This window comes from Conger conger, chromosome 2 (genome assembly GCF_963514075.1).
Source record: "Conger conger chromosome 2, fConCon1.1, whole genome shotgun sequence".
In the NCBI taxonomy this organism is placed as follows: Eukaryota; Metazoa; Chordata; class Actinopteri; order Anguilliformes; family Congridae; genus Conger; species Conger conger.
Window position 1 is genome coordinate 22283155 of NC_083761.1, and position 25120 is coordinate 22308274.

At 43.3% G+C, this 25120-nt stretch overlaps 3 protein-coding genes across 3 annotated transcripts; 1 reads left to right on the forward strand and 2 right to left on the reverse strand.

The window, feature by feature from the left end:
- Nucleotides 1–1739: 1739 nt before the first annotated feature.
- Nucleotides 1740–17533, reverse strand: syt15 (synaptotagmin XV). Its single transcript, XM_061232128.1, has 12 exons — nucleotides 17379–17533; nucleotides 11921–11995; nucleotides 10452–10632; nucleotides 8766–8863; nucleotides 8457–8630; nucleotides 6505–6694; nucleotides 5939–6069; nucleotides 5141–5433; nucleotides 4593–4763; nucleotides 4333–4444; nucleotides 3286–3468; nucleotides 1740–2043 (listed from the first exon to the last, which is right to left on the reverse strand). The coding sequence occupies exons 5-12, from the start codon at nucleotides 8461–8463 to the stop codon at nucleotides 1895–1897; spliced, it is 1236 nt and encodes a 411-aa protein (XP_061088112.1). The 5' UTR covers nucleotides 8464–8630; nucleotides 8766–8863; nucleotides 10452–10632; nucleotides 11921–11995; nucleotides 17379–17533; the 3' UTR covers nucleotides 1740–1894.
- Nucleotides 11639–18138, forward strand: LOC133121180 (G protein-regulated inducer of neurite outgrowth 2). Its single transcript, XM_061230395.1, has 3 exons — nucleotides 11639–11818; nucleotides 14587–15986; nucleotides 17405–18138. Exon 2 carries the CDS (start codon nucleotides 14600–14602, stop codon nucleotides 15980–15982), a length of 1383 nt encoding a protein of 460 aa, XP_061086379.1. The 5' UTR covers nucleotides 11639–11818; nucleotides 14587–14599; the 3' UTR covers nucleotides 15983–15986; nucleotides 17405–18138.
- A 422-nt stretch (nucleotides 18139–18560) lies between these two features.
- Nucleotides 18561–25120, reverse strand: timm23a (translocase of inner mitochondrial membrane 23 homolog a (yeast)). Its single transcript, XM_061232129.1, has 8 exons — nucleotides 24974–25120; nucleotides 24492–24642; nucleotides 24051–24109; nucleotides 23211–23304; nucleotides 22736–22820; nucleotides 21231–21289; nucleotides 20374–20484; nucleotides 18561–19792 (listed from the first exon to the last, which is right to left on the reverse strand). Exons 2-8 carry the CDS (start codon nucleotides 24595–24597, stop codon nucleotides 19680–19682), a joined length of 627 nt encoding a protein of 208 aa, XP_061088113.1. The 5' UTR covers nucleotides 24598–24642; nucleotides 24974–25120; the 3' UTR covers nucleotides 18561–19679.

A 25120-nucleotide genomic window follows, 5' to 3' on the forward strand; every position in this document is an offset into this window, starting at 1 on the left:
ATGCTCTGTGGGAAGTCACTTGGAGGTGGATTTTTTTGATGGGGCAATCATTAGATTTTTTTTTCAATCTGGATTTACCACAGTTCCAAATGACGGACGAGCCATCAAAGCAAATTCATTTTTATCAATTGTATCAATTTGTTTATTCAGTTAAGAAAAATAACTAAAATTAATGGCTTAAAAAACCAAACCTAACACTATATGCTATCGTTTGACTAGGCGGCTCAGATACCATGAGCCAAGTATGGGGTATTAACATCTAGTCCTACATAGCAGATCTTCCCTTTCCAGTAAAGACACTGAAAAAAAGAATGAAGAGTGAAGTTAAATTTAAAGGAAAATAGTGTTTGGGATTTGTCAAAATTATGTCCTTGTCAAATGTAGGCCTGTTATACAACTGTCACTTAAAATGTATAATACCTGCCGATGGTATTGTGAATTTGCAATCCTTTTTCTGTATTAGCATGTCATGTACAATACCACCATCTATTGGGGAATATTATTAATTACTTGCAACAAAATCCTGGAGTGGAAAAGTTTTCTTCTCTAAGTTTTCTTGTATCAAGTTAAAGGCTCACACACATCAGCTTTCTGTTCCTGGTTTTAGTATCTAAAATGCCCAACGTTCACAAAGAGCAGTGATGTAGGTCCCTAACCCTGCCCCCACTCTGTGCTAACATTTAGCAATTTCATCCAATAATTATGCAAAAACATGCATCATGTCACATGGGAAGTCGTTTTACAAACAGCTTGGAAAAATAGCACTTTGACTCTAAAATATGCCTACTTGAACCAAAACTGAATCAGTATGGAACATGAATCAAAAGCTCCACGATGATGTGAAAAGCTCAAAAACACTATATGTGTGGGCCGTCAACATTTGGCAACCCTGATAATTATAAAGGGGTTGACTTGCCATCTGGTAAGTTTAAACTCTTTCAAACTTGCTACATTCACACACACTTATAGTAGTAATACATTTGTGTGCTTAGAGAGATCAGTAGAAATCATTCACTTAAAGTTTTTTATATTCATATCTTGAATAGTGTGTGTGTGCGTGTGTGTGCGCGCATGTGTGTGTGTGTGTGTGTGTGTGTGTGTGTGTGACTGTGTTTAAGTGCATATTTACAAGGAACAATTAACATATTGGTTAAGGGTGTTGTCTGCTTTTCCTCTCTGTATTGCACTGATCTGTTTAAATACACCCAGGGGAAATCAGAGCTTGTTTCCACATGTCATTAAAACAGTAGCACACAAGTTTCCACCAGCCCTGGTATACTAATAACCCTGTTGCACCAACCCAATTTGTCACCCTCTGTTTATAGGAAGTAAGAATATATCCGTGCTGTGTTCTTGTGGAAATTAAACCATGGGTAATTACTGTGACTTATGAGAGTGGGTTTTATTCCATGACTCTGGGTTTGACCACATGATTCTTTGTAAACACAAGAAATGTTGATTTAACCCTCAAGTTTTTTGGACCGCTTTTATGTTTGCACCCAGTTTAAATAAACACAAAATTATTGTAATAGAAACATTTTGACACTTGTGTGTTGCCTTCTTATTGTCTCCCAAATTACTAGCCTTTTATCCATAAATATGACAAATCTGTGAAAAGCTGTAAACATCTTATTTTAGAGCCTAAGGTACAGTAAGTGAAAGTTTGCCAACTGTATGGGAAAGTGCCACAAGATTTGTATGCAATGTTGGTATAGGACTTAGCATAGCTTTATGTTTATTTAATCCCAAAAAATCATACAGTATCAATACAGAAAAAAGGGTTAACTGGTTTCTAAGAGATGTCAAACATGGAATGACTTCAAATTTATTTAGCATTGTGCTTCAGCCAAGCATTAGACTGCACTATGTGCCATCTCATTCGCTGGGCCCTTGTTCAGGGCGGGACTTGCGTTTCCGGGACACGCCCAAGGCAGTGCCACTGCTTGACCAGCTCCTGGGGCTTGCTGACCATCTCATCCCAGTGGTCCAGTTCTCGGCCACGGGCATACATGAAGGGTCCAATCACCACCTGACCTAGGGATCCTGACAGGGGAAGAAGCAACAGGTTGGAGGTCAAAGGCCAACTGATCAACATGTTATTCAGGCAACTGGTGTGGGCTCAAGTGCTGATGCTGTGATGGGTCCCTGGGGTCTTTCCAGTCACCTCCTTTTTCCTTTCCTTGCTCCTTTCCTTGCTCCTAGCTCCACCCATCGGGTGAGGCAAGAAGGAAGTGAGAAAAGGAGGTAAAGAAGAGGCAATCGAGAAAACATGAATTAGGCAAATGGAATGTCCTTGCTCCTTCAAACGTCAGTTCGAAGCCACTTTAGTTACATACATGGCAGATGCGTGGCAGATGAGGAGAGGTGGATCCACAGGTCGATCGTTTATATGTCACACATTCCAAGATTTTGGCAAACCTCGATCGATTTTTGGGCCAGGTTGCTGAGTTGCTGAGTTTGTTTACTCGTTTGTATTTGATTTCAAAAACAAATCATTTCATTAATTGCAATTAATTGCGCTTCACACAAATATATTTCTTCTTTGAACACTATACAGTAATTCCCTAAACATTCCCTGAGAAGCTTACAGCCAGCACCCACAGATAATTGGTATGAAGATGGTAGGAGAGGGTTGAAAGAGTATTCAATCAGGGTGACAGTGACATTGCAATGAGTGACAATTTCAGGACTGTTGCCTCCCTAACCTGCGGCAGTAAATGAAGGTGACAAGCTTAATAACATTTTGGTTGCTTAGTGGTGTTTGGCTGAGTAAAGGCATAGCTGATTGATGGCTTGGTGACTGTCAGTTTGGTGATTGACATCTAACTAAAGCCTGATTCATACTCGTCGCACAACCCTCGCGACAAGTGTTGTATGACGAAAATGAAATGTCACACATTTTGCATTTATACTTCAGGGAAGGTATACAATGACGGTTCTGTTGTCTCTATGGTAACAAGATGCCAAACAGCTGATGTTCACATTTCTGAAAACACTGCGGAGCCTGACAAGGTATCTATGACAATGAATTTCAGTGTTACATCAGGCTGTCCAATCAAAGCTGTGCAGCAAAGAATGACTGCTCTGCGACAGACCAAAACTCTACAGGCGCGCAACACTGAGAAGAATAGTCATACTAAATTTCTTTCAGTTGAAAATACGTCATTCTCATCATATGACACTTGTTGCAAAGGGTTGTGGGACAGGTATAAATCAGGCTTAAGTGACAGCTGGCTTTAGTGACCAGCAGGCTAGTGATGGATGGTTTTGCCGGGCGTTGCTCACGCGGGTCTCCTGGTGTTGTCTGCAGTAGCTCCAGACAGAGGCAGGACTCGTCTAGTTGTGGGGGGCGGAGCCTGAAGGTCAGGTGCTTGTTGAAGGTGGGGTTTGCTCCGCCTCTCACCACTGCTGACTTCTTACTCTTCACAACCTGAGTGCGGAGCTGTAGGGTGACCTGGACGCACACACCTGTCCCAACACATGCCCAGGGGTCAGAAGCCACATTACTGTTGTTTAGCTGACATTACATTACAGTTATGGAGCTGACACTTTTATCCAAAGTGACTTGCAGTTGATTAGACTAAGCAGGGGACAATCCCCCATGGAGCAATGTGGGGTAAAGCTCAAGGGCCCAACAGCTGCATGGAGATCGTGGCTACACTGCGGCTTGAACCACCAAACTTTCCAGGTCCCAGTCATGTACCTTAGCCACTGGGCGACAGGCTGCCTCAACCACCCAACAGCACTGTTATCACTCAGAAAAAGAGGTGTGTGTTTGTGTGTGCGCACGTGAAAGCTGATGTGTGTGAATGTGAAAGGCAGAGGCAAATGATTATGTGCCATTGGAAGGATTCCTGCAGATTAATCTTTTCTCTTGTGCTATTAGTACTGATGGAGTGTGAAATCATACAACTTATATGCTATTTCAAATCATTAGCCTTGAGCCAGTAGATGATGATTCATAGGTGATCCTGGCACATGTACCGTAGTGATTTTTAGGTGTATTTCTGGAGGTGTTTTAACAGGATCATTGCACCAATACAATGTTTGTCTATTTGTTTAAATTTTTATTTCTGAGCTCTCAAACTGGAAGGGTGAAGGTGATTTTGAAAAATATTTAGGGTGGAGGTACACTGTGCTACCCTTTCCCATAGAGTCCTGTTCCTTGAGGGCCAACCATGACTGGTTTTCCAGCCCCCCTTTACATGGGATCATAGCACAAATTGTTCAGTTTGTTATCTGGGAGGAAAGAAAACCAGGACCGGATTTGGATTTGAGGGCCAGATTTGATGATGCCTGCCTGACACAGAGCTGCCTGTACCTACTGCCCACCTGTGTCACTGGAAGTCTGGAGCCCGCGTGCTCTCAGCACCACCACCGTGAGGCGCTGCAGAGGCACACTGTAGTTCAGAGACACCTGGAGATCGCCCTGCTGTGAGGCAAACTGAGAGAGATAAAGAAATATCAAGAGAGAGGGAGAGGTTGCACTCATTCTGTCATACTCAAGAGGTAGAGATAGAGCAAAACATCTTGATGATGTACTTGACTATTATAGCTCATGTCTATAACAATACTTCGCTGCACAAGGTCACCTCTCCGTTGTCTGTCTCCAGATCCCTCCACACCACCCTCCCCTCTTCCCCCCCGAGGTCCAGCTCACTCAGGGGAAACAGCACCCTGCCCTCCAGCTGGTGTTTCTTCTGCCGATTAACACTGAACACTGACAGGGACAGAGTGGCCTCACATAGGCTCTTACTGGACACCTGTACGGAGAGAGAGAGAGAGAGAGAGAGAGAGAGAGAGAGAGGGAGAGAGAGGATACACATAATTATTTTTGATAATTCTGATCATTTCTAGCTATCCCTCCCCCAATTCAAATAACCCCCCCCCCACCACCCTAAGTAGCCTAACCTGCATGTCTTTGTGTTGTGGGAGGAAACCCATGCAGACTGGAGGAGAACATGGACACTCTACACAGAAAGACTCTGGCCAGGTTTTGAACCCAGTGCTATAACACTGCACCACCGTGCTGCCCAAATTGAGTCAACAGTGCGTATGTGTTGAATAAAGTGATTTGAATTCCCTGGAATGATATCACCCAGCCACCTCTCTCGTTCCCCACAGGCCCCTCACTAAACACCTGGAAGATGAAGCTGTCGTTAAACTGCGGGTTCCGTCCTTTGCGTCTCGCCTTGGCCTGTCTCCGGCGCCGGTCGTCGGGGAGAAGCTGCAGTTTGACCAGCGCGGCGTTGGACCGGCAGTGCGGCGGTAGGCTGGCGGCACGGAGCGGGGACACCAGGAGCTCCTCCCTCTCCCGCCGGAACTGCACGCTGAACTGCAGGCGCGGCGTGCTCCCGCAAGGGGGCGCCCAGTCACCCGGCTCCTCTGGGATGTGGTACAGGTCAGGCCTGAGACTGCCCATGGGGAAGGAGGCTCCGAGAGAGAGAGGGACAAGGAGGGATGGGCGATGAACGCAAGAGAGGAAGGAAGCAAAGAAGAAATTTGTGCAAAGGCAAAAAGAAAAGAAAGAGAGAATGGGTGCAAGAAGGAAGTCATGGAAGGAATGAGCAGAGAAAGCAGATTAAAATGAGGGTTTTATACCTCACTTCCAATGTCAGAAACTTAAGTCGCAATACGTTTGACAACAATTAATTTCAGAACAATAGGAGTATAATGCAGTGGTCCTCAATCCTGGCGAGCCGTAGGGTGTACTGGCTTTTATTGTTACTCAGCACTTAATTGATCAAGTAAAGCAGTTAATTACACAGTTAACTTGCCTTGCCTGGTTTCTTGGGTCTGAATTGTTTGCTGATATTCAGGCAAAAACAAAAACCAGCACACAATGCGGCTATCCAGGAAGAGGAGTGAGGACCGTTGGTATAAAGGCCTTGTTTTAGGGTGACATGAGCCTGTGTGTTTTTTCCCCCCCAGAGGATACCTCCAATGCTGAGGGATCCACGATGGTAACGCAGACCTCCATGGTCTTCTTCCTCTGGACCCTCTTCCTCCAGACCGCCTTGGGGCCTGCTACTGCAGCATGGGGGTAGGAAGAAGGGGATGTCTCCCTGGCTGCAGAAGGGTTGAACACAGACACCCACCCTGTGACCTCAGGCCCATTCCACATCTTAAAACCTAGATATGGTACATGACCCCTTATACACAGTTATCATTTTGCAAAGTTACAACTGAATTCTGACGCAATGCGGTATCTGCAAAGCTGTCAAATATGCTTTATGGAGGCTGTCTGAGCGGGGCATATGTTAACCGGGGGACTTCTCCAATGATCTGTAACTAGCATCTGTAACATTCAAGAAATGTCACAGAACATCGATGCAGGCTGTATCTGCTGCCGGCATGTAATTGATGTGTGTTGACTATATCCAACATATGATTTGGATGGGTTGCTGCTAGAACCTAGAATACTGTTAAATGTAGTATTTCCCAAATTACTTCTAGAAATAGACTGTGAAGGATGACCAGGTGAGTCAGAACAAGGAGACATACCTGTAACCAGAAGAATGCACTCCCAAAAGGACTGGAGAGGTGCATGTTGGGAAAGCAGGCAAGCTGGGGAACAGCTCCCGATACTGCCCCTGAACACGCCTCTTCTTTAAAAGGAAGTAGACGGCAGCTCCAATCAGCAGTAAGAAGAATACTCCTGCGGCCACACCCCCAACCACAGCCACCACCATCACTGAGAGATGACACAGAGGGTGCGTCCCATTAGTCAGAAAATGCACACTCCTTCACTCCACTACCACCCTCCTCCACTCTGTGACCCGGAAACCGAAGTGGGATTATAAATCTGTTTGTACATCAAACCAATATGATTCTAAATAAGCACGGCAGCTACCATTATTTCAGTACGTAGAGTGGAGGAGTGACGCACACACCGGAGGGTGGAGCGAAATATAATGGGACGCACCAAGACAGATTATCAATGAAAGAATTTGTCAATTAATCACTCGTATTTTATCTATGGTTTAACTATCTTTATATCTGTATTTAAAATAATCTACACATTTTAAAGACAGTTATAAGAATAGTTACTGTATATGAAACAAAGAAACAGTTGTACAGCCATGATCATTATTTCCAGTACACATGGCAATTAGGCCAAGTCAGTAAGGTATTAGGACTAATTACAGTACCAAGATGAATACCAATACAAATACAATATAAATGCAAATACTACTATAACTAGATAAGACTACAAAGTACAAGGAGCTAAAAAAAGGCTGTGTAGTCTTCCTATGTATGACTGCAGTCTTTTCCTGAGATAACATCTTTTCATGACATTAACAAGCAGGTGTACAAGTCTACCTAATAAAGTGCTCACTGAGTGTATGCCAGTTGTTACATCATTATCCATAAGGTCACCTTACACTCAAACTAAAATGAGACTAAAATACCCCAAAGGTAGTTACATATACTGAAATAATGCAAGAATAAAATATATCTGTGAAAACAACATTTAAAAACTGACAGATGTCTGTAGGCACTAAGTCTCATAACGAAGGCCATCTGGTAGGAAAATTATTTTAAGGACTTTGTTAAATTGCTAACAACATCTCAGGTAGCACAGACTCACATACAGTATTCTACAATAAAAGTAATTATAGTCTGCTTCGGCTTCATTAAAGTAACTGATGAACAGTGAACCTGTTTAATAATGCAAATTATCTGAAAATGTAAAATGATTCACTGAACTACCCATGTGCTCTCATAACGAACACATTATGGCCTTTCTGCAATGCCAGAGCAACCCTTTCATTTAGATGGGTGGAATTATATTGTGATGTGATTGCATTCAAATGTATTTTATTTACTTTTTTATTTTGTTACAATTGAGTAATGCTGTGACTGACTTACTTCAGTCATGCTAATTTTATATTTCATCATATAATGGATATGCTCATATGAGGGAGAAATCAAATGGTTTGTTGTTATATATCTTTATAACGTAACATAACATAACATAACGTATAAGGTAATGGCGAGAACAGGCCATTCAGCCCAGCAATGCTCGCCTTTTCCTACCCCTAAGTATACCTACTGCCTAAATTGCCTAAAAGCTCAACAGAATCTAACACCATATCAAGCCTGGTCTTGAAAACCCCAGTGTTTCTGCCTCCACTGCATGCACTGGCAAGCTATTGCACACATTGACCACGTTGTGTGAAAAAATACTTCTTAATATCTGTACGTAATTTCTCCTTTGCCAATTTCCATTTGTGTCCTCTCGTTCTGCTAACCGAAAGGTTATATATAGTATAAATATATTATAGACATGTATGTCTTTAAAACATGTACATTTAAGATTTGTGAGTTTGGAGAGCCCCATGCTTTTAGAAAACTGTTGATGCTGATACTCAACAGAGACCATATGGACTGAACGGGACATAGCGTGTTGGGGGAGGGGGCATGGATTTCAGTGTGCGGCTGTGTGGACTGACCTGCCATGGGGGCCCCTGGGGGCTACACCCCTTCTTGTCCTCTCTCCAGTCCCCCTCTCCTCTCCGCCCTCCGCCCCTGACTCCTGTCCCGGCCACGCTGAGATGTTTCGGGCAGCTTGCCGTCTCCTGGTGTGATACCGACGCCTAATTTCCTTGTGACCGCGGCGAGTTCCTCTGTTAATGAACGTTGAACCATGAGGTGGACGACTGGGGTTTTTTTCCGATGTTGTTGTGTGTTTGTCTGTCACCCCCTCCCTTCCACCTGCTGTCAGTTCCACCTGCACCTCTCCCACCAGACTGTGACCTTACCTGGCGATAATGTTGTGGCAGCCAGCCACGCCGGGCTCAGACCATCGGGCGGGGGCTGCTTGGGCATCATAGCTGGTGTAAATACAGGGGGATAGACACTAGAAAGCAATGGGTTTAAATGAGCCTGTAATTATACTGCAATCTGTGGCAGCCTTTCTCTGATTACGGTAACAGAAGTCTGAAGGCATGCTCTTTAAAAGGCTCAACTGACAGGAATTCCCAGGCAGTGTTGCAGTTTTAGGATGGAATTGAATCCCCTTTGAATTACTTGTTTCAAGCAAAATAAGACATGTAAAAAATGTATTTGTTATGCCTCAGAGATAAAAGAGATAACAATGAATTTATATGAAAAAATGTTAAAATAAGAAATAACAACATCAGTAAAAATCGAAATGGTACTATTTGTGCACATTTATAAAAGTTCATAAAAATGTGCTCAAAATTTATTTTTTACCTTTTTTAATTGCTTAACTGCTTGAATACTTAACTGTCCCCACAATAGTTATATTATTAATATTTTGGTGTTTATATACAGTATGTACACAGTGCCCTACAAAATTATTCACACTATAATTCAATTATTTGTACTCAGGGAGACAGATTATAGCTAGATTATTGTCCCAACTCATAACACAACATCAATATTTCTGGTTGACTGGGTATGAGATATCAAATGCAACATTAAGTACTATAATTCTTCTGTGCATTTCTTCCCACATTCAAGGAAAATATCCCTTTTTTCTCAGATTTAACTAAAACATTTACTATCTTTGAAATGACAGGTGTAGATGTTAAATGTATTGTCCAAATATATATATATATATATATAAGCTAAATGTTTCATTATTTAGTGTTTTTTATTATTCATCAAAATATATAACTATTCACTATTTAGGTTAATATTTTACTAAATGTATAAAACATACAGCAAAATATTTAAATAAATGTATAAAACATTTAGCTAAACATTTCATACATTTAGCTAAATATTTGCAAAGTTTCAAATGTTTATTTGTAAAGCCTATTCATTTTTAAATAGTTTAAACATTTAGGCAAATATATATCAATGTGTAAAACGTTTCATACATTTGGCTAAATATTTGTGAAGTTTCCCACATTTATAAATGATTAGGCTTTACAAATAAACTTTTGAAACAAATATTTAGCTAAATGTACCAAATGTTTAGATAAATGTTGTGTACATTTAGATAAGTATTTGGCTAATGTTTCATATATTTAGCTACATGTTTTATACATGCATATAAATATTGAATTAAATATTTCATACATTCAGGTAAATGCTTTATACATTGATCTAAATAATTATACATTTAGCTAAATAAAAACCACTAAATAATTCAACATTTATTTCAAACACCACAAATATAGGACAAACTGACACTGAGAAAGGAATTTTTTTATGTCACATTTGGCACCCCATAACTGGGAAGCTGCATGTCAACTACACATGAACAATCTCCCAGTGCTGATGAGTATGGAGACTATCTGATGAACTGCAGAGTGAACAGAAGTAATGGCATTCCTTTTTGGATGAGACAGGAAACAGTTGCAATGATAGGACAGACACACATACAATCAAAACTGAAAAAGAGAAAAAGAATGGAATAAGCTTGAGCAAAAAGGAAGGCATAACATGACATGACACAAGATGAGGTCACACCTTACCTGTGTAACCACCCTCACAACAACTGCCACATTACTGCAGGAAGATGCTGCTGTAATTGGCCAATCAGAAGACCTGCTTCATATCCTCCCACCAATTTCCGCCCATGGGAGTTGAGTCTATAATAGAACCTCGTTTTCTCTCACCATATTGTCAGAATCTTCCCCTAAAGACCTGTGTGGACTGAGGGGGAGGCAGGTGTAGGTGTATAACGCACATTTAAAGACATGGGCTGTGTACAGAATACTCATTAGCATGCATGTTTACAGTATGTGAGACTTAAAATGGCAGACAGACTCAGAATGAATGATTGTACAGATGGTGTGAAAAAGGTTAGCTGTGCCATGCACACACACACAAATATACACACACACAAATAAGTATTCCCACACATTTCAACAGGGAATTAATAGGAACCCAACACAATCAATTTCCTGAGCCCTGCAGGCAAAATATCAAGTAAGTTATTAATCCACACACACAGACCAAATCCCTACCCACACACACTCGAATGACGCATGTGTTGGCATAGACACTGCCAGGATTGATTTCAAGTGCAACGCAGATGACATTTTAGCCTTGAATGCCGGTCACTAAAGCGAATGTTATCATCCTGCATCGGTTCACGACAAAGAAAAAAAAAACTCCCCCATAACTCAGTGAATTTGGACCCCTGCCGCCACATATCCGCGTTCACGGTCACATTCCCAGCCACTGTGCCTTTACCGTTTCCATGCAGCTTTGTTAAAAGTTTAAAAAAACAGGTGAAAATTCATCAGGTTGCCATCGAGCATTACTGTTTCCATAGCAACCAGGAGAGAAAATGATTGAGAGCGGTTGAGAGAGAGAGAGAAAGAGAGAGAGAGAGAGAGACATGGAAAAGCGAGGGAGAAAACTGAGAGATAAGAGTGAGGAGAAGTGGGAGAGGGAGGGAGAGTGAGAGGATGCGTAGGAGGCTGTTTTGGACTGGAACGACCACTTTTCTCCCCCCCCCCAGCTCATCCATTCAACTCCCCCCCCCCCCCCCCTTGGCAGATTGCATGTTAGTAAGATAGGAGTGGGAGGAATGAGACGACTGACGACATGCGACAACGGTGACATAGCACACCAGGCATCTCCTCGTTACGACTTCGCCCGCCCACCTCCGCCGCCGACCGAAACCACACACCAACACACCCCGAATCCCACCTCCACAGACACACTCCCTCCCTCCCTGTCTCCCTCCCTCCCTCTCTCCCTCTCTCCCTCCCTCTCTCGGGGACGTGAAGGTCTGCTGCAGAGCCTCCGCTCGGTAATCAGATGAGAGAAGCTGATAATCCTGAGACCAACTTCCTCTCGTCTGCCGCTAGCTGAGCGCACGGAGACCGAGGTGGGCAGAGACGGGCGTCGCCGGGGGTGGGGGGGGGGGGGGGTGGAGGGTGGAGGGGGGCGGTGGGGGTGGGGATGTGGGGTTTGGGAGGGATTTTGACACCTTTGGATGTTTGAAGGGAGAGGTTCTCTAGGTCTTTCAAGTGGGGATCTCGGGGGAATGACTGAAGTCTGATACCTGGAGAGAGAGGGAGCGAGAGAGATGAAAGGAGGGAGGGCTAAAAAGATAGATCAACAGAAAGAAGAAAGGGCAGGGAGAGAGAAAAAATAAGAGTGAGGTGGAAGAGAAAAACTAAAAGAGGAAGAGAGGTAGTGGGAGAGAACCTACCCATGACTCACACTTAAGGTAAGGGGAAATGTTTGGCCTTTGTAATTTGTTTGATGCCTAAACACAGACACACAACTGACAGAGCTTCACATCAATGCTAAAGGCGGGGGGGGGGGGGGGGTATAGCTCTGGTGAGTGATGCAACGAGGAGTGGAGTGTGTCATTTTTAGCACACAGGCCTGTGTGTGATCTAACTCCTTTATCTTGGAGCTGATTCAAAGCGGCACTGAAGCAACACTTGGAGGTGTTACTTTTACTGCTTCGCACGCGCGAAAACTTGTGCTATGACATGAGCGTTTCGGAATGTTTTACTGTGCTTTAAACAAATATTGTGTAAAAACATATTAAAGTATTAACATAAAGTATTAAAAGTGATTTTTATTAAATTAGTGTCAGTTGCTAGGTTTTTTAAACATTAGTGTGTGCGTGCCCCATGGGCTTAGGGCTTGGCTTTGTATGGGGTTTGCCCCTGTATTGTGCTCTGTTTCTAAGGCATGCTCCTCTTTGCATAAATTCCATGGTCTTTGCGGCTCTGGGGCAGACAGAAACCTGTATTGCTCTCAACAATCGTGTCTCAAGGGGATTTCGTATTTGTATGAGAGCCTTGCATGTATTCAAGGTGTTTTTGGCATTTATTGACAATTCACCATTGGGGAAACCCCGCTTGGCTCCCACTCCCTCAGAGGAAATACTCAGTTGACAGCCATCTCACTCTGCGTTTAAGACAGTAAGCATCTGCAAAGCCAAAAGGAGCACTTCAATATAGCTGGCAACCACCTGATTCTCCTGTAATCTTGTGGCTCAGCACACATCAATCTAAATCTGGTCTGAACAGTGTAATGTGGACAGACTGCAGGACTGCGAATTCCCATCCATACTGCGAGGTACTAGCTGAAGCTTGTGGCAATACAGTTTCAACCACCCAAAATTAATTGGAGCTGTTGGAAGGGTAATACGTTTATGACAAATAAATTAATGTTTATTAGAGCTGTGAGGAAAATAAATGAAGGAAAGGAAGAAAATAAAGGATGAGAGATTAATAGACTCCCTGTGCTTTAAACTGTCTCCTGTGCCAGTAATGCAGGACATTTTAAGAACATTGAATACACAGTAGGTCTGGCAGCAACACAATGCATAAAAGCATGGATTAATTAATTAATTAATTCATTCATTATCCTAACCCGCTTATCCTTAAAAACATGCAGACATGGTGAATAAGTTCAGTTGTTGTTCAGACCAAAAGTCGTCTTTACAGTTATATACTGGGTCAGAACAGGGCAAATTAAAAATTAAAGAAATTACTTTGAGCGTGGAATGACTGTTGGTGCCAGACGGGGTGGTTTGAGTATCTCAGAAACAGCCACATAATAGACTCCAGTTTACAGAGAATGGTGCGAAAAACGAAAACAGCCAGTGAGTGACAGTTCTGTTGGCGAAAACTCCTCGTTAATGAGAGAGGTCAGAGCTGACAGTGAGGAGCTGGCAGTAACTCAACCATGCAACCATGCAACCTCTGACACATTAAACCTTGAAGTAGATGGGCAATAGCAGCAGAATAAAAATGTGTCAAATAAATAACTTAAAGGTCTTAAAGTGGTCACCGAGTGGACGTTATAAACTGTTTTGTTTTCATATGTGAACCATATTTGAACATAGTTAAAGAGTGCTGTTAAACCAAAAAGACAAATCCCCAATAGCCTTACATTTCCAAATTAACTATCACACACTTGCAAGCCTTAGAGCATTGCTCTCAAACTCAGTGCCAATGAGGGTCTGATGTTTTTATTTTTATTATTATTATTATTATTATTATAATAATAATAATTATTATTATTAGTAGTAGTAGTAGTAGTAGTAGTAGTATCATTATTATGATTATGATTCTTTTTTATAATATTATTAGGGTATATACATGGATATGGATGAGGTAATCATTACTTGCAGAGGAGGGGATTTAGAAATTGGCTGTAGATGTATGCCACTTTATTTCCTTTTTGATTGAATGTGGATTTTAATTTCCCTTGATTTTCACTTTATTAAGTTGATACAGGAGGATTTCATGTTGTTTTTATCCAATAAGCCAAATATATTTAGACTTCCATAAAAGCCTTTGATTTCTAGTTATTGCTGTGATAGATTAACTATCTAGTAGTAATTTCTTTACTTAAAATACAAATTGTTGTTTGTTAGGTTAACATTACTTATAATGGGCCTCATTATAACATTTTTGTATTCGTGAGAGTAACACTGATGCTCTCCACTTCTGTCTGTCTCCCTGGGTAACAGAAACTGCAAAGTGATTGTAATGGAATGTAATTTACTGTAGGTCAGCGACAGTTAGCCAAACTCCTACTACACTAATGTGGAAAGTGAGTGAGTGGCTGTGGAGTGTCATTGTGTTCAGAGCGAGCTGGTAACTCTCCTGTCTGATGCCGTTTTAGCTGCTTCATCCCCATGGCTGAAACCAAGCCGCCTGTTTCTGAACGCTTTCCCCCGTGCGGCCATCTTGGCTCTGATGGGACCATCCCTGGCGACGATGACGATGATCTCGAGGCCCCAATTTTACACCTTTCGAAGAGCCTGACGGACGTGGCGACAGACGCTCGAGACGGGGAGGAGGTGGGGAGGTGCAGGCCGGACCTGCGGAAGAGCGCCAGCAGTGCTGTGTGCCCGCAAGGAGACCCCGAAACCCCGTGGACCTCCGAGCGAGCCTACGGGGCCGTCGCAGGCATGCCGCCCCTGAGGGCCGTGCCCATGCCCGCGGCTACTGTGAATCACCTCCGACCCTGCAAGGGGAGGGGTCTGGTTCCCGGTGGCCAACTCCCGCAGACGGCCACTTCCAGCAGGGACCTGAGGGGAGAGCGGCAGGACCAGTCCCTGCAGAGGAGCCACTCGGTCTGCCTCCACGCAGCCAGGGAAGCCCACAGCAGGGGGCTAGGCTCCTGCAGCGAGGCTGGCTTCACCTGCTCCGGGACAGGCTGCTGCGTCAGGCGAGTCCCAGGCTGTTATGCGCTGGGGTGCCGGCAGGCCGCAACCCCGCTCCACGACAGCACCATGCCCCCCTGCTACTGGAGCCCCACCGCGCCGCGCGGGGGGGTGTGGATCTGCACCCCCAGCCCACACAGCTCCCCGGGGAACAGCCGGGGCCACTTCTGCAGGGCCGCCTTCGTCGGGAGCGGAGCCAACGACTCGGGGCCGGAGGTGTCCCCGTGCTGCCGCCACATGGCGCCAGCCCCAGACGGAGGAAGAGGGGGCGAGACGGCGCTTCCCCACGGCGCGACACTCAGCTTTCCCCGCCTCACCTCCTCGGTCAGCGACACGCGGCTCGACGCCAGGCACCACGCGGCGCCGAGGTGCTACGGCGCGGCCCCGCCCGGCACGGAGGCCCGGATGTCAGCGGAGGCGGCGACCATGACCTCCCGCCAGGAGCTGAGGGACGCGGGGGTCCAGACGGGGCCCCCGGAGTCTCCGTCCCTTCACGTGTTCCCCAAAGTCAGCCTGGCAGGGGAAGAGGTGGCCGGGGAGGGGTTGGGGGAGGGCGAGGGGGAGGCTCCAGGGGCGGGGCAGACGTCGCCGGTGAAGGAGGTGATGTGGGACGCGGAGGGCATGACGTGGGAGGTGTACGGGGCGGCCGTGGACCCCCAGGAGCTGGGTGTGGCCATCCAGAGACACCTGGAGCTGCAGATCAAGGAGGTCGCAGCCGGACGGGCCCTGAAGCTCTCCCAGCGGGATGCGGGGTCGTCCCAGCACGACGGCACTCGTAAGAAGAAGAGGAATATGATGGCGTTGCTGAGGAAGCCAATGTGCTGCATCCGCCCCAGTACAACAGGGGACTGACGGGGTAAAAACAACTGTGCCCGCTTATGCTACTTGAGCTACCTCACAATACTGTCAGGACAATTATATTAACCCTTTAAGGTGTAAAGGTCTCAACTGAACATTCTAATGCTGATGTAATAATCAATGTCATTGAAAGCAATGGAGTTCACTGATTCAAAAAAATATTCCAAAAAACCTGCTCTCAAAAGGTTAATAGAATAGAATGTCCTCCATTATAGCACACTAGACTAGATTATAATAATAGAGGGACACATTTAAACATATTTGTAGGTGATTTAATTGCACTTTTAATACAGTTTAATGCTAATATAGATATCTTTTTAAGACCTGACAGAAAAGGACATTTTTTTTGGACATAATACCTTAATAAGTATCTTAGGTGTCAAAAATGTGCACTGTGAAAATATTTTCTAAAATATTGATTCATTTTATTTTTATTGACTGTCCCCTGTCGTGTAGGTTTCAGCAAAGCAGAATTAGGTAGATTAAGACCAGAGGCTCATATCCCCTACGGGGGACGAAAATGGGTCTTTAATTTTATATCTTATAATCATGTTTAATCTTCAGTCTTTAATTCATAACGGTACAAATCTGGTGTTTTCTATCTTGCCTATACCCACAAGCCAAAGTTGGTGCATTTAGGTGAAAGAATATGCCCACAATATAAGAAAAACACAATGTGGAGTGGAGTCCCAAGGCTAGGTCTGAGCTTTTGATACATCCTGTTGACCATCACCTCTGATGTGCGTGCAAACCTTTGTGAGTTTTCGAGCATGGCAAGCATCTTTAAACCAGAGGTACTCAAACTTGCCCCCAGGTCATCAGTATATGCCACTATTTTCTGTTGCAGCCAATCAATCTCTGGATCAATTAAAACAAGTGTTGAAACTACCTAACACTTTTTCCTTAAGGTAAATAGTTTAATTTCAGTGAGTGGGCATCCTCACTTACAGCAATAGACACCCCACTGATTCCACATGTCTATATTTGGATCAATTAAATATTCTTAAGGATTAATTTGCAGTATTGCACACTGAAGACAAAAGCAACAGTTGAGCAGAATGATTAAAAGTCCTTGAATGTGAATATGGGAGTTATTCTTCATGGCAGACATTGACTTCTTCTAATATACTTTGGCCTTAAGAGAGTAAGTGATCACTCAACAGCCAGCAGTGTTTAATTAAGAACAGCTAACAGCCTATTAGAACTTAGGGAGTTTGGAACGAAAACCAGCATCAATTGCAGGGCTTCATGACTAAGTCAGAGAATCCCTGTATTAAACAATTGCCTGTTATCATTACCTCAGGCTTATAAATGTCACAACTCCAGCTTCTGGTAGTTTACATGACACTAGCTTGAGGAGAACTGTAATTCATTCATCACGATCACTCACGTGCGTTGGTGTGTCTCTTTCCCAAGGTCAACTTTCAACCTGCATCCTCAAGAACCTCCCGTGGTCTCCTAGCCTCTTCTGATTTGGCGCCACCAATGGATCGCCGGGCAGGATGATGTCATGGTCACATGATACACATAACTGAAGGAACGCATCATCACACTCTGCTCATACAGCTTCTTGTTTTGTTGCCAAACCAAATGACAGGCCGACCAACAGATCGCCGCCATCCTTCTACCGTACATCTGTGCTTCTCCTTCAAATCCATGGTTTCAGCAGGTTTCAACGAACTGCATCGATGCTGGATTTTAGATACTCCTGACCCAAGAATGTATAAAAATGTACACATACACATATTACAGGCCATTCTGAGGATAGTTGGAATCATTTGGAAAAGCAGTTTGTTGAGAGATGGAGAATTATGGTTTCAAATGTCATCGTAACAAGTAGTGGACTTTTATCACGTCATTAAAGCGTTTAATTTATTCCACCTTTTCCAAGCTCACTTCAATTATTTTTAAGTGACTAATTTGAGGAGTCATTCACTCATCCTTTTACAGTGTTAAAGCTCTACTGCTGTTTTCGAGCCTTACTGCCATGAATGTCCTCTGCTTTAAGATAACTGTCCGATCCACTCTAAAGAGTAATTTTAATCTGACGCAGGGCATAGTGTTAAAAATGGGCTGTTTTTCTTTTGTCATGAACAGTGACAAGTTTTTTTTTAACTGTTTGCCAACCAATAAAACATTATTTTGCTTGATGTGGCGTGTTTCATGTGCGGTCATAACAACATTAAAATTATGATGGACAGTTTCAATACTGTTTTGAGTGTGTTGGGGGGGGGAAGCGGGGGCAGAAGGGTTTAATGGGCATTCTAGATCTGCTATGAGGATAACAAGGTGGCAAAGTAAATATTGGGAGAGGACCAACAGGTACACATGCAACATACACTGTGATAGTCAGATCCCTTTTTTGGGGTTGCATGGTGTATGGCTGGGATTGGGGCAGCCCGATATGCAAAACACATGCGATAACATTGTTGAATACCTTGATGGCGATATGACGTGCGACAAACATCGAAGCGTGCACAGTTCTAATGCTTTTCTGCTTCATGTACACTGCAGTCATAGACCCCAGACAATGAATAGCTTATGCCCACTGAATAAAAAATAATGTAATAGATTATTTCCAACATGCTTTTATTGAACAAATTGCACATGAACAGCCAATCAATATCCACCCACCCATTACTTGGGAGTCAGTTATGCAGATCAGTACCACTAATTTATTACCCAGGCCAAAAAGCTTGTCCTGATCCATTTAGGTAGGAAAAAAAAAAAAAAAACTTTTAAAATAAAATCCAATATATATGCTTTGTTTTAGACTGAGCTCCTTTGCTTCAAATTCACAGTTGCACTTACATGTCATTTTACGATTAAATACGGAGATATAAATAACAGTAAAATGCATTTTTATAACTAAAAGAATCAATAATTACATTTAAGTTTTACGACTGTCCATTACTTTTCTAAATGAAAATATTTACAAGGATATATTTACTTTCTGTGCTGGAGGGAAACGGGACCTCAAACGCTGATTTAGTTTCATTTCATGTTAACCAAAAACAGATTAAACTTCCAGACAATGTTCAGATCACTGTCCAATATCCTAGTTATTTTTATTTACTTGCAGTACAGTCAAGGTGAGCAAATGGCACACAAAGACAACAGACCACGGTGACATATGAAAGATGGAATATATATTACACTGCACTGCGATTTGCCCTTTCACAAGGAGTCCTGGTAAGGCTTTTCGTGTACAGTGCAGACTTGTGTCTAAGAGTCATTCGCCCATTGGCATGTGCTGTGTTCCTTGTCTTGACAGGAACGAATCGGGACCCCGTTCCTAGAAACTACTGTACAAGAGTTGCACAAGTTACATGGGCTTATATGTCAGTTCCAAGCAACCGCTGATCGTTGATTGGGAATTTTCTCGACTCCTTTTTAAACTACAAAAAAGGTTGACCTTTATCTGTAAAATGGAAAACGCACTGACATGGTGTAGAAAGCACAGATGGATCTGTACACTGAAATTAAAACCATTAGAAACGGCACCGTCCCAAATGCCATGGACTGAAATGACTCCATTTCGCAGCTAGTTCTGCCCTGAGGGTTTGGGCTCCTTCAGGTCCATTTGTGCCCCATGGTAAGTGAAGCAGGTGTGTAAGGGCAAGGTTCCAGTAATGTTCTCTGAACGCTGGACAGCCGGCCAGTCCCCCAGTGTTCCAGCATGCTTGAGTTCTCAGAAGCGGTTGGTTGAGCCGCCGGTCAGGTGGTCCCAGTTGCTGTAGAGGGCGTACGCTCCAGAAAGCGCTAGGCCCGCCAGCCCTCCTCTGGCTACAGCCCGCAGGCCCCCTGCAGAGATTGAAACAACATGAAGACCAGGAAGCCCGCATCATCACTTAAACACAAACAGAAAGGTTCAGGACGTGAAATTCTCTCCACTTCAAGACAAGCAAAAGTAGTTCATATTAAATGTCACCGTAATGCTCACTAGGAGAGGGTTAATTTCCATAAAACCTTCAAAATGGTTGTGTTGTAAGCAATATATAAAGAAAGATATCCTAGATTTCTAGAATTCCCCCCCCCCTCCTCCAATCATTAATCAATATGCATGGGCCAGGGGAATATAGCTCTTGCTATATGACGTATACACAAGTGAAACAGATCTTTTAGGGGGACTATTTGAATGAGCGGGGCCAGGAACTGATGGGGGGGGGGGAGAAAAATTCTGGTGTGAAAATACACAAACATTACAATTTCATACCTTTTTTGGGATATTTACGTGTTCGTATGGCTAAGAGGAATCGACTAAATTGAGGGGAAAGTGAATTGTGATTTCAGCTCGTCTTTAATTTGACTTTCCTAAACTCCCCTGGATCTTCCCTGCCCCCGCTGTCCGTTATCCGTGCGTTTTCCCGCCTCCGGCTGCTCACCCGTGGATTTGTACAGCATGCCTGTCAGGGTCCCAGCTGCCACCGTGTTGATGTCGTCCTCCGCTCCCCGGGCCTTCTCGATCGCCACGCCGAACGCGCTGTAAAGCAGGGCTGAAACACGCACACGCCAATACATTCAAAATAATCACAAAACCCTGCTACATTTCTTTATAGTTAATTGAGTCCTCGACAGCCTGTAGCCTAGTGGCCTATGCATTTTGCATACAAAAAATATACGACTTAGATTTTAACAATGCCAGCGAGCTGATTTGTTGCTTGTCTGCGATATATAACATTGATTCATTCAAACGTACTGCGAGGGGTTAACAATGCATTCCTTCTGAACCCATCCCCCGTCAATCTCTCATCAGGGGGGCCTAGGGCCGGGTCCTCGACAGTACATTCTAAATGATAATCATAATAAAACTCTGCAACATTTCTTTTTAGTAAACGATGGACAATTTCACATAAATCGATGTTTGGCTGTTTCATATTCATTTTGTCAAACAACATCTTGGCTTTCATACCGTGCCCGTCTAAATTTGTGTTTGAGTATTGTTTGGTGGCCTCTCTCCTTACCCCAGTTACACTCAATTAAGTACGAAGAGATAACGGCGTAAACATGACTACCAAAACATAAAACCGTAGCGAGGGGCATATCACAAAGCAGGATTAGGAATTGAACAGGATAAGGGCTCTTCCAAAACTGGAATATGGACTTAAGTCAAAACGGCTGTTCTAGGTTTTGCTCAGTGAACTTACCCATCTAACTCAGAAATCCTGCCTTGTGATATACCCCCAAGGTGAGCTTTGGGTTGGGCCAATGCACCAGCATTACAGAAGGCTGCGATACTCACCCACAGAGCCCAGCGTGGTTGCCCACAACGCTCCTTGCCGTGTCACCATGTTAACGATCCTGAGAAATGGAGAGAAGAGCCAGAATCACTCTAAGCCATACGCAGAGGGAATTCAGCTTGACTGCATCATGAACCACCGATTAAAAGAACACAGACAATGGCAGACAGACAGACATGGGAAGTTGACAGAATACGGATACTAGAAGATGGAAATCAATACTACATTACTATTTGATAGCAGATTAATCTCTGACCACAGATTTTAGCCAATTTTTGTGTTTATCATGGGATTAAAGACTTATCAGGGTCAATTTTTGTTGCCAGTGCACTGAAACACCCTGATTGTTTCACTCCTCAACAGCAGGCCTATCACATCACATCCACACAACATCCTGCACTGATTTGGGAGGACACAAAGTGCTAAGCACATCACAAATCCCTAAACAAACAGGTTCACTGCACAGAGCCAGTTCCTGTGGTGGTCAGGTCTCCTGCGCTGATGTTGCTGGTACAGGCACATTGGACAGGAGACACTACTGGGCACTGAGGTGAGGAACACTGACTGAAACCGTCCCCCCCAACAACCATTTTAAGGGCAGTACTTTACCCTGCAGGAATCCCAGTTAAGCTGCAGTGGCACAGTCAAGGTGCATTCAAGAGAAGCGAATGTTCATGGAAAATTGTTTGCAGCAAAGAGTTACTGTTGAACAATTTAAAATGAACATTCCATTTAGTTTGTCACCAACGCATTCTGAATACAAAAGGATACGACTTAGACTTAACAATGCCAGCTAGCTGATTTGTTGCTTATCGGTGATTTATTTGTTAAGGTAAGAACAAATATTACATTGATTAAAGTGTATTACGCCAAATAATTGTCAACTTTTCTTCTCTCCACGTCTTCACCGTCAGCAGCCATTTCTGTTTGCGCCGCACTACCTTTTCAAATAGTTAGCTAACGTTTGTGGCAAATAGAAAACCGACCAAACTATGCTGAGGTTCATGACATAAAACACAGCACAATATTTACCGGAGGTGTTGGAGGAGGATCCAAAAAACATTTTCAACAATATTCCACAACCTCGCAAGGTTACAACTCCATCTGGCAGTATTGTAAAATATGCAGCTTACTGGACCCATGTTACTATATTCCGGAAACTGAATTAAAAATACTGATACAGCAGGTGAAGACTGACCTATGATAGTGAGATTGAGGGAAAACTAATGTAAAAACATGTTGGCATGTGTTCATCTTAACAGCCCACAAGGGTGAAGTGGAGAGCTTTCGCTAGAGAGTCCAAAGCAATAGTTCAATGACTCCCCTTTTTAATATAATCTAACCTGATATCTGAATGGAGACATTTATTTTTATACTTTGTATAATATGGTAACGTTCTGGGCCCCTCTTAGCATAGTTTAGGGATGCCTCCCTAATTCTGTAATGTATAAAATGGCAACATTTGTTGTGGCTGTTTCCATCTCGCTATGCGGCGATTGCCACTTACTGTACATTGCGAGGTTTCGACCAGGTCATGCCCCTGGTCTCATTCAAGCCCATGCGAAGTCCATTGACTACACCAAATGCAGCACCTGTGGAGGTCATTTGCATTAAATTTGGTTACTTCCCCTCCTCAAAAGTAAAACTGTACATTAGGCTAAAAGGGCATTCATAACATTAAGAATAACATTAGAAGTACACTTTTCTGGAAAAACATTGGTATACAACTGTCACAGTATAGCACTTACAGAATGAAGGCTTCAAATATGCATTCTAAATAGATGTTCTGAAATGTTTTAATTGACCTGATTTTCAGAAAATGTCATTCTCCTTAACCCCCCAGAAAAAAAGACTAACCAAAAGACTATGAAGATTATGAAAACATTGATACAGGCTTTGAAGACCAATCAAAACAATGCATCTTTGGAAAAACAGATGCATAACACAACATAAGAAACAGGTAACAGGGAGGGGGGGCTCACCAGTGAAACAGCAACCCCCAATAGTGAAGAAAGCAAGTTCGAATCGGCCGCGGGTCTTGCTGGCACCGGTGGGCAGGATGAACTCATCAGTATCCTGCGAGCAACACATAGGCAGGAGACCAAAATCACGTCATGCATCTCTTCGCTTTTACTTCCAACTGGAGACTAGCCTGTTTGTGTTCATGCCATTATATCGAGGAAAATAAGAAACCCGTCCAGACTGGAATGGGATAGAGCTTCGAGTGGATCATGACCAATTCCCACTCAGGAGCTACCCTAGCCTTTTTAGTCTTGAGCAGCCCCTCTCATCTCCTGCCCCAGAGTATCACTCAATTGGCATTGCCAAGGGTGCTTGATGGGAGGTGAAGTCATCAAGCAAACTACAGAAAATCTCAAACAAACCCAGTGCCCACTGTGCATTGCATTGTGGCACCCTGCCGTTTGAATGCAGGCTTGTAATTCCTTTCCTGGGTTGGCCACAGGAACACTGCACTCAATCCCAATGAAAAGGGGTGGTTATTGTGAGAGCTGTGTATTATTCAATATGATAATTCATGATATTGCCAGTTATTGATTTCATTAAACACGGGTCGACTAAATATGGCATTGTGTTTAGTTCATTATAATACAATGTCAACACATAATATAAGCAAATTTTGATGAGATTACATTTAAACATAGGACCTCCTTCATATTAAATGAGAACCTACATTACTCAATGAATCACAAGGTCGTAATGCTGCTCAATTTGGTGCAAACAAAATGCAAATGGCTCACGACTGCCTAGACATGCTGCCAATGACTGTACAGAAGATGGGCTGCTCATGGATTCAAGCTTACCTGGAGCAGGTAACGAGGGTCCACGTTGAGGTAGGGGGAAAGGGGGCTCATTCCAGTTACTGTAGCAAAACACGACTCTTTTTTTTTAGAAACTAGCCACTATTAGTGACAGGCACTCACGGAACAGGCTAGATACAACTTTCACACATCACGTGACACGGTCAGTTAAAATGTTAGCCAAGTGTCGGTAATAAGTAGTGATCCTAAACGAGGAATAATATTTACGTGGGATAACGTTACTGTACAGTCCAGTCACATAAATAGGTATCCATTATAGGCTATTGTACTTGGTTTAGCGGTATCTGCCATACATTAAGCAGTAATACTCGCTTATCTGGTGTTGCAAGAATGGTTATATAGTTAGCTCAATAGCCAGAAGCTAAGGTTAGCACTGCGGACCAGAGATCACACTCGCTATATATTAAAACCTAGTTAACTTACATGGCACCCCGGCGAGCTCAGAGTTTGAATATTCTGGCGACCCTCCTCCGAAAAGACTCCCGAATCCACCTTTTTGCCCGCTTGATCCCGGTAGGTTGTTATCCATTATTTAAAAATAGCTAGCTACAATTCGAAGAAAGTAACACGTTGTCTGAACAAAAACAAGATGAGCAGATGGTTAGCTAGCCAGTCTAAATGAGCCAAGCCAGCTTGTCGTCTAGTCTAGAGTTTTAGCTAACAGGTTGATTGACTTAGCTAACATCAGCTAGTTACAGCTAGCCTGCCTGTGTTCAGTCCTGTTCCTAAGTTAGCTTGGTTGGTTACTCGTAAATACTAAACTACCTAGCTACATAGTATTGGCCCTCTTTATTCCAATATTGTCTTTCATTAACAAATCATCAATGTTTATTGACCCATGACAAAAAGATTTGATATATAGTTTGCTCCGACTGTCATTCTTTACTATACACTAAAATGACTACCTGCTTTCTCTCTCTGACCTCCACCAGAGACAGCTAAAACACCACGCTGTGCCGCAAAGCAAGTGCTCCATCATCAATTACGCAACCTAAATAAACTTCCTGTACTTTGACATAATGATAATTCACCAAGCACCCATATGTATTTTC

Bases quoted from the DNA above. Each gene is read 5' to 3' on its own strand.
- syt15 (XM_061232128.1), bottom strand. The intron at 6,070-6,504 runs GTATGTCTCCTT...ACCCTTCTGCAG, and splicing joins GTGCATTCTTCTGGTTACAG to CCAGGGAGACATCCCCTTCT. The intron at 4,445-4,592 runs GTGACCTTGTGC...TATCTCTCTCAG, and splicing joins TGGAGACAGACAACGGAGAG to TTTGCCTCACAGCAGGGCGA.
- LOC133121180 (XM_061230395.1), top strand. From the start codon at position 14,600: ATGGCTGAAACCAAGCCGCCTGTTTCTGAACGCTTTCCCCCGTGCGGC.
- timm23a (XM_061232129.1), bottom strand. From the start codon at position 24,597: ATGGATAACAACCTACCGGGATCAAGCGGGCAAAAAGGTGGATTCGGG. The intron at 21,290-22,735 runs GTAAGTGGCAAT...TCCATTTCTCAG, and splicing joins TCGAAACCTCGCAATGTACA to GATCGTTAACATGGTGACAC. The intron at 19,793-20,373 runs GTGAGCAGCCGG...CAATCTCTGCAG, and splicing joins CATGCTGTACAAATCCACGG to GGGGCCTGCGGGCTGTAGCC.